The sequence below is a fragment of the Phascolarctos cinereus genome, unplaced genomic scaffold (assembly GCF_003287225.1).
Source record: "Phascolarctos cinereus isolate Bilbo 61053 unplaced genomic scaffold, phaCin_HiC Scaffold_5;HRSCAF=322, whole genome shotgun sequence".
NCBI classification, from domain to species: domain Eukaryota; kingdom Metazoa; phylum Chordata; class Mammalia; order Diprotodontia; family Phascolarctidae; genus Phascolarctos; species Phascolarctos cinereus.
The window spans coordinates 328,856,349-328,865,865 of record NW_027555958.1 but is presented as its reverse complement, the minus strand read 5'-3'; the positions used below and the strand labels follow the sequence as shown (position 1 = coordinate 328,865,865).

Genomic DNA, 9,517 nt, shown 5'->3' with positions numbered 1-9,517 from the left:
CTCAAGCTCTTTCTCAGAGGCTTTCAGTTCTCAGCCACTAAGGATATCTTTCTTAACGAGGCCCAGAAATGAAATTCTGTCTTTATTTTGCTTCCTCCCAGTTCTTATGAACTGCCTCCTCGTACAGTCACTTCTTGTCTGCAAGATTCCTGCAGCTCCAGAACCGCTTAGAGCAGGATCCAGCTGCCTATGTGCCTCCCATAGATGCTAATGATAAGGGGCCAGGTTATTACTAGTGAGGAAAAACAAGGAACCAATGAATCAACATCTATTGATCTTTTACTAAGTGCCAGGCACTGTGCTAAGCAACGTGGGTACAAAAACAGAAGTGAAACAGCCCCTGTTCTCAAGGAGATTACATTCTAATGAAGTGGACAAAATGTACATACCGGTATACTGAGAATACATGCAAAAGGAATACAAGGTCGTCATTGCCCACCTCTGAGCCTCAATTTCCTTTTCAGCAAAAATGAGCGGCTGAATTAGATGATGTCTATCTTAGGTCCCTCTTTTCAACTTCTAAATCTTCTTTTTCTATGAATCACAAGTGCCAGACAGGAAGGAACCTAGATGGATCCTCTCACCCTGCCTGAACCTTCAGGCAGCAAGCACCCTCCCCGCCCCACCCCCGACGCAGTTCTTCGACCTACACTAAATTGCTCCTGTTGCAAAAGTTTCTTCTCTCTTTCTCTTTCTTTTTCTAGCAGCGATGGAAACCAAAATCAGGGGATTTTCATACTTTCATGAAGCTTTAAGTGAACTCTCAACCTTCCTTCTGAGCCTACCCATTCTCTTACTCCAGACCCTCCTGCCCCAGCCCTCACCCCACCTAGGCACTCCCAGCCAGCTGGGAAGGCCCCAAGGCCCAGCAGGAAACAGCTGGACTCCAAGCTGGCCCCCAAACTCTCCCTGACGGCCACTTGCTCTTAATTTCTTCCTCCCCTAGCAAGGGGTTCGCCCCTGTCCTTAAGTTGGGGGGCTAGCGAGGACCTTGGGGCAAGCTAGAAGGGATTGGAGCGAGGAGCACGGGATCCTGGGAATCAGGACTGGAGAGAAGTTCCAAGCATTGGCCCCCAGAGAAGGGGAAGGGGGAGAGGCTGGGCGGAGGCGGAGCCTGGGCGGAGCCCTGCCAGGCGGAGGTGGGGCCGGCCAGGCCCAGAAGCCCGAAGGGAGGGAGAGGGAAAGCGGGAGGAGGAAGAGGAGGAGGGGGAGGAGGAGGAAGAGAAAGGAGGGGAGGCGGCTGCTCCGGCTTGGCTCACCTCACTCTCTCCAGCCGGGCATGCGCCCCCCGAGCCCTTGGTCCCCCAGAGCCCGAGCCGCCCCCCGGATCCTCCCCGGATTCTGCAGCGCGCAGTATGGGAGCCTCCGGGCGCACGCCGCGGCGGCTGTTGCTGCTCCTAATGCTTGGTAAGAAAGAGGAGCCGCGGATCTCCCCGTACTGCCCTACGTGCTGCCCGCCCGGGTCATCCCCCTCCCACCTGAACCTTGCCCCTTCCCCTTTCCCTGCGGCTGTTGCGGGCGGGCAGCCTTGGCAAGGACCAGGGCATTTTCAGTCTCCCTGGGGCCGGTGGGGATGGCAGGTAGTTTCAGCCCCTGCTGTGGGCCTCTAGACCCGCACTGACTGCCCCCCGGACTTTTCCAGATCCAGGCTTGGGTGCGCGCAGGACTGTGCCTAGCTGGCTTCTGTGGCCTCCAGCTGAGCCGATTAGGAAGAGGGTGTAGTGGGAGGGAAAGGGGTTTCCCAGCTCCAGGCTCCTCCTCTCCAGCTGTTTGGTGGAGGACAGGGTGAGGAGCTAGTGAAGGAGTTACCCCACCGAACTATAACGCTGTGGCCAATCTCTGAGATGCCATGGGCGACCTCTCTCCACCTCACCCCGGTTGCGCTTGTCTGTACCAGCATAGCCAGACCCTAGGAGCACTGCAGCTTTCTGTGCCTGGCTTAGGCGTGGGCAGTGCCCGCCCTTGTAATTGCCCCAGAATTGGCAGGAGGCCAAGGGGCTGACTGCCCATAATCTTTGAAGTCTCCCTTAATTGCCCCCTTGACTTCAGTAGAAGGCTGTTTCCTCAGGGACAGTGACCCCTCTAGCATCCCTTCCCCTTTTTTGCCAACTCTGGGTTCCGTCTTTCTGTTCCCTTTACTGTCCCAGCTTTCCAGACCCCTCGAAGCTTGGTACTCCTTTCCAGATCCCCATTCTCCTCTTTCTGCCCTCCTCCTCTAACCGAAGGCTTCTAACTCTCTCCGAATTTTCCTCAGGCTCTTCACGGCTTCTCTAGTCAGCTCTCTCATCTCTCTCCCTCCCTCCCTCCTCCCCACTGTCCACACTATTATAGGTTTCTTACCCTTACTTCCCTTCCTGGACCATTTGTCCACTCCATTCACAGTTGCAGTTAAGTGGCTAGGCCCTGGGCAGTTGTGAGGACTGTCTTAATAACACAAAGCCTTGCTCTAATCCACCCCATCCTCCAATCTTACTGAGTCTAGGGCTCAGAATATGTTGGCAAGGAGGGATGTGGGGAAGTCAGTCTCTGATAACATCAGCCTGGTCGCTGTGGAGTCTTTAATCCTAAAATCTTTAAGCACCGTTTGCCCCTGGCATTGCAGTGAGTAGAGCTACCCAGTGCAGGCAGGAAATTTGGGCCTTGTGCCTTCCTACTGTCAAGCAGGGTTGAAAGGCTGCCGTGGGAACATGTACAATACGATATGATGCCAGTCAATAGCCAGTTCAGGTTTGTTTGGCCTGCATGTGGGGTCTTCCTGGAGAAGTCAGGGGGTTGGGGGAAGTAAGACATTGTGTTTGTAAGAACCTTGGGAAAACTGATACCCCATCTCATTTTCCAGGATTTACTTCAGTATTTGAGTCTGAATTGATAAGGTGTCAGTAATAATTGCCCTAGTCTCCTTTTTTAGGCCAGAGATCTGCTGATGCTTCGTGATGTCCCCAAATTCCTCTGCCTTACCCTCAGCTTGGCTGAGTGGACTCTTGGGTCATGGTGGTTGGGGGAGGATGTCTTTTTCCTCCCCACCTGTCCCTGGAGCTGGGCAGTTGGGGAAGTAGAGACCCATAGGAAATGGTTGCTTAGCACATAGCCTGCTTTTCCCAGCTGGCAGTATGATGTTCAGGCAGGAGTCCTAAGGGTTTTTTTTAGGGGGAGGGGGAGGATGAGTGTAGGAGGAGGGACAGGAAGTAGGCTAGGGTAGACCTTGTAGTGGGTCAATTCCAAAGATGAGGGGTACTTTCCCATGGGGATCTTGGAGCATCAACAAGCAGGTATAGGGGACTGGGAGGGGGAAGAACCTCGCTTATAAACAGAAGGCCAGACCTGGTGCAGTTGGGTAACTTGGTAGTGGTTGGGTCTCTTTATTGTCTCCTGGTTATGAAACCAGCTGGAGGCTGGGCCCTTCTGACTCACAGACTCATAACATTCTAGAACCCGAAGGGACCTGAGAAATAATCTCATCTAAATTTTATATTCTACAGATGAGGAAATTGAGTCCTAGAGTGGTGGGGTGACTTGCCCATGCTTATAGAACCGTTAATGTTGAGTTGTAATGGAATGGAAACAGTGGTATAAAGCGGAAAGAGAATTAAGCCTTACTAGCCTTGGGCAAATTACTTAAATTCTCTAAGCCCTACAAAATGAGGATGATAATACTTACATGAACCTCTCCCACTGGGCAGTTGTTAAGTATACAATGAGAAAATGCATGTAGAATGATTTAACTGTAAAGGCTGAGGTATTATTGCATCTACTATCAATCAGTCAACAAACATCTGTTAAGCATTTACTCTGTGCCTGGCATTGACGAATTGTACCCGTCCTTCTTCTAATCCTCCCCCTATTCTTTCGACCCTTAGGTGGTCAGGTCAGGAAGAAGAAGCTGTCAGTATTACAGAATGTTAGAGATGGTTGGGGCAAACTGAGAACCAAAGATTCTCGAGCCTCCTCATTAGTTCCTGGTCCCTGTTAGAATGTGGTGAATAGGAAGTGGCTTCAGAATTCCATACGGAAGGGGCCTGGAACACTAATTGGTTAGGGGGGTGTAAGAGCCCAGGTTTTTCTCATCAGTGGGATCGGGCCCTGACAGTTCACCCCGAGATTTCATCAGCCTCTGTGTTTCCCTCCAACCTTAATCCCCAGGGACACTCCCTTGGGAACCTGGAAAGGTGAAGATAACTAGAGAAATATCCGAAAATGAGGCTGCCCTGGAACAGAAGGCACTGTGGAAGAAATAAGGAAAGGGAACTCATCCAAAGTAGAGCTCAACAAGGAATGTCTTGGGGGGGGGGGTTGGCAGTCTGTGAGGATCCCTTCTTATCCCCTTCTCCCATAGGGGGGAGGTGCTCAGCCTATGAGAACTTCAGAGAGAGGGTAAGGAGAGAGTTGACATGAAGCTTGACATGAAATGAATATGTAAATTAATGCAAATCACCATGCAAGTCAGGCTCTATTGTTTAGGCCCTTGGGAGACAGAAGGGGCCAACAGCAGTAAGATAAGTTGGGGAGGCTGGCAGAGGGGTTGGAGAAGAGATGTCAAGATTTTATGGGAGGGGAGGATAGCATAATGGCTCTCATGGGGGCAGGCTTTGGCATTGATGGACTCAGCTGCAGGGGTATCTGTCTGTCGAGGTGGAGAAATCAGTGAGCTCACCGTCCACAGCTGGACAGGGTAGTAGTGGGGGACAGCGCATTGTCCCCGGAGGAGAAATGACTCCATCTGCGTCCAGGCCCTGCCCAGCTCGGGGCTACTGGCTCCATTGTTCCATGGCCCCAGGTGGCACAGCCCCTACTAATATGAGCAGCTGAGACAATGGAGCCTTCTGAACCAGACCTTCTCTCATTTCCCATCCTTAAAGGGCAAGGGGCAAGCTGGTGTCAGTGGAAAACATGATAGGAAATGCCCATTCCCACCCTGGGAATCCCACAGTCAGGGAAACCCTCCTCCACCCTCACAATGCCATCTCTGAAGGGGGCATGGTGATGGTAAACAGAACAGAGTGCTCTAGGAAGAATGAAGTAGGGAATAAGTCTCTTCTGCCCAGCCGCTTTCACTTGTGATGAAGACCCAGATGCCCTCTCTCCCAATATCCCCCTAGGTCCCCTGCTGGTGAACAGCCTTTCAGATCAGGGGCCTGTCATCCTTGACATGCCAATGTTCACTGCAGGTGTGTGTGGTGCTCGGGAGGTGGTGGTGCCTAAGGGACCTCTGTACCGAGTGGCAGGTACTGCCATCTCCATCTCCTGCAATGTCAGCAACTACGAGGGCCCCTCACAGCAAGACTTTGAGTGGTTTCTATACCGACCTGAGGCGCCTGAGTCAGCACTGGACATCATCAGCACACGGGACAGCCGCTTCCCATATGCTATATTTGGGCCCCGGGTGGCATCGGGCGATATTCAGGTGCAGCGGCTCCGGGGCGATGCAGTGATGCTTCGGATCTCACGCCTGCAGACCCAAGATGCTGGTGTCTATGAGTGCTACACACCATCTACCGATGCCCGCTACCTTGGCAGCTACAGTGGCAAGGTGGAACTGAGAGGTACCAGGGCTGCTGGGGCATGTGAGGATGGAGTGTTCTCTCTATTAAAGAATCATTGAAGGGGCAGCTAGGTGGTGCAGTGGATAGAGCACTGGCCGTGAAGTCAGGAGGGCCTGAGTTCAAAACCAGCCTCAGACCAAATACTTCCCACTTAACTAGCTGTGTGACCCTAGGCAAGTCACTTAACCCCAATTGCCTAAAAAAAAAAAAAAGGAATCATTGTGGAAGGGACCTTAAAGATTGAATGCAACTATTTATCAATGAGGAAACAAGCCCTCGCAGAGCTAAGGCTAGAACTCAGACCCACGGTCTCCTAGGCCAGTATTCTTCCCATACTACCATACTGCCTTTCAAAAGAAGTCAGTCTGGTCATCTCTTCCCTTTTTGGTCTGGTTGGGAAAGCCCCAGGGAGTCCCCAGAAAGGGAGGGCTACTGGAGTTTCTCTGCAACTTGGAGAGCTCTGCCCAGATTGGTTAGAGAAGAGGGAACTTTGCCTACCCTCTTAAGATTTTTCTTATCTGTTTGGGGTAATAAAACATACCTATCTACCTACATGCACATACATACATGTACATGTATGTATGTATAAGCAACCTAAGGTCTCAGCTTTCTCATGTGCACAACCACAATCCTCACTCTAGCCGTTCTCTCTTAGTCCTGCCAGATGTGTTGCAGGTGTCCGCTGCCCCTCCAGGGCCCCGAGGCCGCCAAGGCTCATCCTCGCCTCCACGCCTGGTAGTGTCCGAGGGCCAGGAATTGGCCCTTGGCTGTGTGGCTCAGACGAGCACGCAGGAACACACGCACCTGGCAGTGTCCTTTGGGAGGGCAGTGCCTGAGGCGCCTGTGGGGAGAGCAACTCTACAAGAGGTGGTAGGGCTTCGACCTGACCTGGCAGTGGAGGCTGGGGCACCCTACGCTGAACAACTGACCATGGGCGAGCTGCGGCTGAGCAAAGAGGGGGCTGAACGGTACCGGCTAGTGCTGGAGGGTGCCCAGCAGGAGGATGCTGGCACCTACCACTGCACTGCTGCTGAATGGATCCAAGACCCTGATGGCAGCTGGGCCCAGATTGGGGAAAAGCGGGCAGTGCTGGCCCATGTGGATGTGCAGACCCTTGGTGAGTGTTCTAACAACCCAGGTAGGCATCTGGCTTGGTATTAAAGTGGGCACAGCAGGAACTGGGGCAGGGATTTCTAGAGTGAGCAAGATGAGCCCAGGCTGGTTCTAGAGACCCATTTCCTGGGGGGAGGGCAGGGTGGGTTGGTATTCATGTCCTAGTTGCCTGCTTCTGGGCCTTCCCCGTATGTGGGTAGCTAGAATTGGCAGTGGTCAAGCCTGAGGCACATGGCTTAAGGATGAAGGGAGGGTTGTCTGATGTAGTCTGTTCTATTTGTCTTTTCCTCATAACCACAAAAATGCCCCAAGAGGGAGGATGCGGGTGAAATGTGTCTTAAGGATATTATTTTGAAGGACAAACTCAAGTCATGATTGTGAGGTTGAAGAATCCTATGCCCTGACTACTTAGTAATCACTTCTTTCTTCTCTGACTCCCCCCCCCCCCGGCATTGTATGTTTCAGCCAGCCAATTGGCCGTAGTCGTGGGCCCTGGGGAGCGGCGGGTAGGCCCCGGAGAACCCCTAGAGCTGCTGTGTAATGTATCGGGGGCACTACCCCCACCAGGGCCTCATGCTGCCTATTCCGTGGGCTGGGAGATGGCACCTGCAGGGGCCCCTGGTCCTGGGCGTCTAGTGGCCCAGTTGGACACGGAGGGCATAGGCAGCCTGGGCCCAGGCTATGAAGACCGACATATCTCCATGGAAAAGGTGGCACCTATTACCTACCGTCTGCGGCTGGAGGCGGCAAGGCCTGGTGATGCGGGCACATACCGTTGCCTGGCACGGGCCTATGTTCGGGGACGTGGGGCCCGGCTTCGAGAGGCCGCCAGTGTTCGTTCTCGGCCTCTCCCTGTGCATGTGAGGGAAGAAGGTAAGAAGGTACAGAGGGACTGAGGGGGTGTAACCCTTGGCATGAAGGTTCCTAAAAGAGGGGGAGTCACCTGAGGATGCCCTGAGTCAGGTAGTAAATCACCCTCCCAGAGATTTCCAGGAAAACCTTCCCTTCTTCCTCTGTCCAAGTAATACCTTTGTCTCCACTGTCCATTTTTCTGCCAAAGTGATTCCCTCCTTGTCCAAAACTGGTTTATGCAGAATAATGGATAGAGCAGGGAAAGGTTAATATTCCATAACTTCCTGCTCCTCCCCCAAGTCCTCTAGGCATTTCCTGGGCCAGCAACCCCCCCCCGACCTTATGCTTCTGTGCATCACAGGTGTGGTGCTGGAAGCTGTGGCATGGCTGGCAGGGGGCACAGTGTACCGGGGAGAGACGGCCTCCCTGTTCTGCAACATCTCTGTGACAGGGGGTCCCCCAGGACTACGGCTGGCTGCCAACTGGTGGGTGGAGAGGTTAGGGGAGCCAGGCCTGGTTCCATCCCCTCCCCAGCTGGTTGGTGGCATAGGCCGGGATGGTGTGGCAGAGCTGGGGATCCGGCCAGGTGGCGGTGCTGTCAGCGTGGAGCAGGTTGGGCCCCGAAGCCACCGACTGAGACTACATGAGCTGGGGCCACAGGATGAGGGAGTATACCACTGTGCCCCCAGCGCTTGGGTGCAGCATACTGACTACAGCTGGTACCAAGCAGGCAGTGCCCGCTCTGAGCCCATCACTGTCTACCCCTACACCCTTCGTGAGTAACCTCCCTCAATAACCCTTATACTGTGACCCCCACCCATTCAACTTTGACTCCTGCCCTCACCTTATAGGGCTATTGGGAGGAAGATACTTTGTTAAACCTTGGAGGATTTCTAGAAATGAGAATTATTTTTGAGCCCCCTAAATCATACCACGAACTGTGGGAGCAGAGACTGCTGTAGGTAGAGGGCTGACTGGGAATCAGAGGAGTAGATTTGGGGAAGAGCAAAGGTACAAAAAGTGGGGGGAAGGGGCAAGAATGTCACTGACAGATCCTCTTTTTTTTTTTTTCTTCCTTTTCAGCCCTGGATACTCTGTTTGTGCCCCTGCTGGTGGGTACAGGGGCTGCCCTGGTCACAGGCATCACCATCCTTAGCACTGTCACTTGTTGCTTCATGAAAAGACTGAGAAAGCGGTGAACGCTAACCCCACCATGGTGAGGTCCTGGGACCCCTGGAAATAATAGCTATTTCTTATCCTCCTGACCTTTTCCCACTGGAAGAGAGCCTATGACATTGGGTGCCTTAGTTCTACCCTGTGTCCTTGCCCCAGGATCTCACATGTCCATTCAAGGCTGTTTTCCTTTGGGGTATCAGGCTATGTACGATAATGAGACTGGGTGGGAGAAGAAGCCCAAGCTCACTTTTTACATCCTCCCTCAACTCTTTCTCTTGTTTCTGTAGGTACAAGCTGTCTTCCAGCCCAACATCGGTTGCCTAAACTTCGTCTACCCTATACCCCCAATCTGGCCCTTCTGTCTCCAGCCCTTTGTATTTATTTGGGGGGACCAGGATTTCCCCCTTTGCTCTGCCAGGCTGGGAGGTTTTCCAAAGCTGCAGGCATGGCCCCAATCCTTCTACTTGCCTCAACTGGAGATCAGTGCCCTCCTCTCCAGTGCCCCCCAAATCCTGGCTCTTTTCTGACCTTTCCCCTTTTCCATGGACATTCCCTAACTCCTTACCCCAAAAATGGTTTTTCTAAAATGTGAATAAAGTTTTTTTTTTAATAAAATCTGGTCCTAGGCATATCCTTCTTCTTTCTGTTCCTAAGGAGGTAGAAAGAATTAGTGTTAATGTATATGTAGAGGGGGCCATAGATGGGAGATAGTAAAGACCGACAGGCCTATAAATTAATGGATCGATATCAGCCTGGAGGGAGGTGTCCAGTAGAGTTCTTTGTTGCTCTGTTTGGCCCTATTCTGTGCAATAGTCTTATCAGTGACTTGTATCTAG

The 9,517-nt window shown here is 52.6% G+C and overlaps 1 protein-coding gene across 1 annotated transcript; it reads left to right on the top strand.

The window, feature by feature from the left end:
• Nucleotides 1-1,173: 1,173 nt before the first annotated feature.
• On the top strand, nt 1,174-9,300 carry IGSF8 (immunoglobulin superfamily member 8). The gene is made up of 7 exons (XM_020979598.2): nt 1,174-1,407; nt 5,166-5,540; nt 6,196-6,657; nt 7,119-7,526; nt 7,867-8,280; nt 8,589-8,721; nt 8,969-9,300. The coding sequence occupies exons 1-6, from the start codon at nt 1,356-1,358 to the stop codon at nt 8,702-8,704; spliced, it is 1,827 nt and encodes a 608-aa protein (XP_020835257.1). The 5' UTR covers nt 1,174-1,355; the 3' UTR covers nt 8,705-8,721; nt 8,969-9,300.
• The last annotated feature ends 217 nt before the right edge of the window (nt 9,301-9,517 follow it).

Coding starts and splice junctions, on each gene's coding strand:
- IGSF8 (XM_020979598.2), top strand. CDS start 1,356: ATGGGAGCCTCCGGGCGCACGCCGCGGCGGCTGTTGCTGCTCCTAATG. Junction 1,408..5,165: donor GTTGCTGCTCCTAATGCTTG/GTAAGAAAGAGG, acceptor TGTTCACTGCAG/GTGTGTGTGGTGCTCGGGAG. Junction 6,658..7,118: donor TGTGGATGTGCAGACCCTTG/GTGAGTGTTCTA, acceptor TGTATGTTTCAG/CCAGCCAATTGGCCGTAGTC.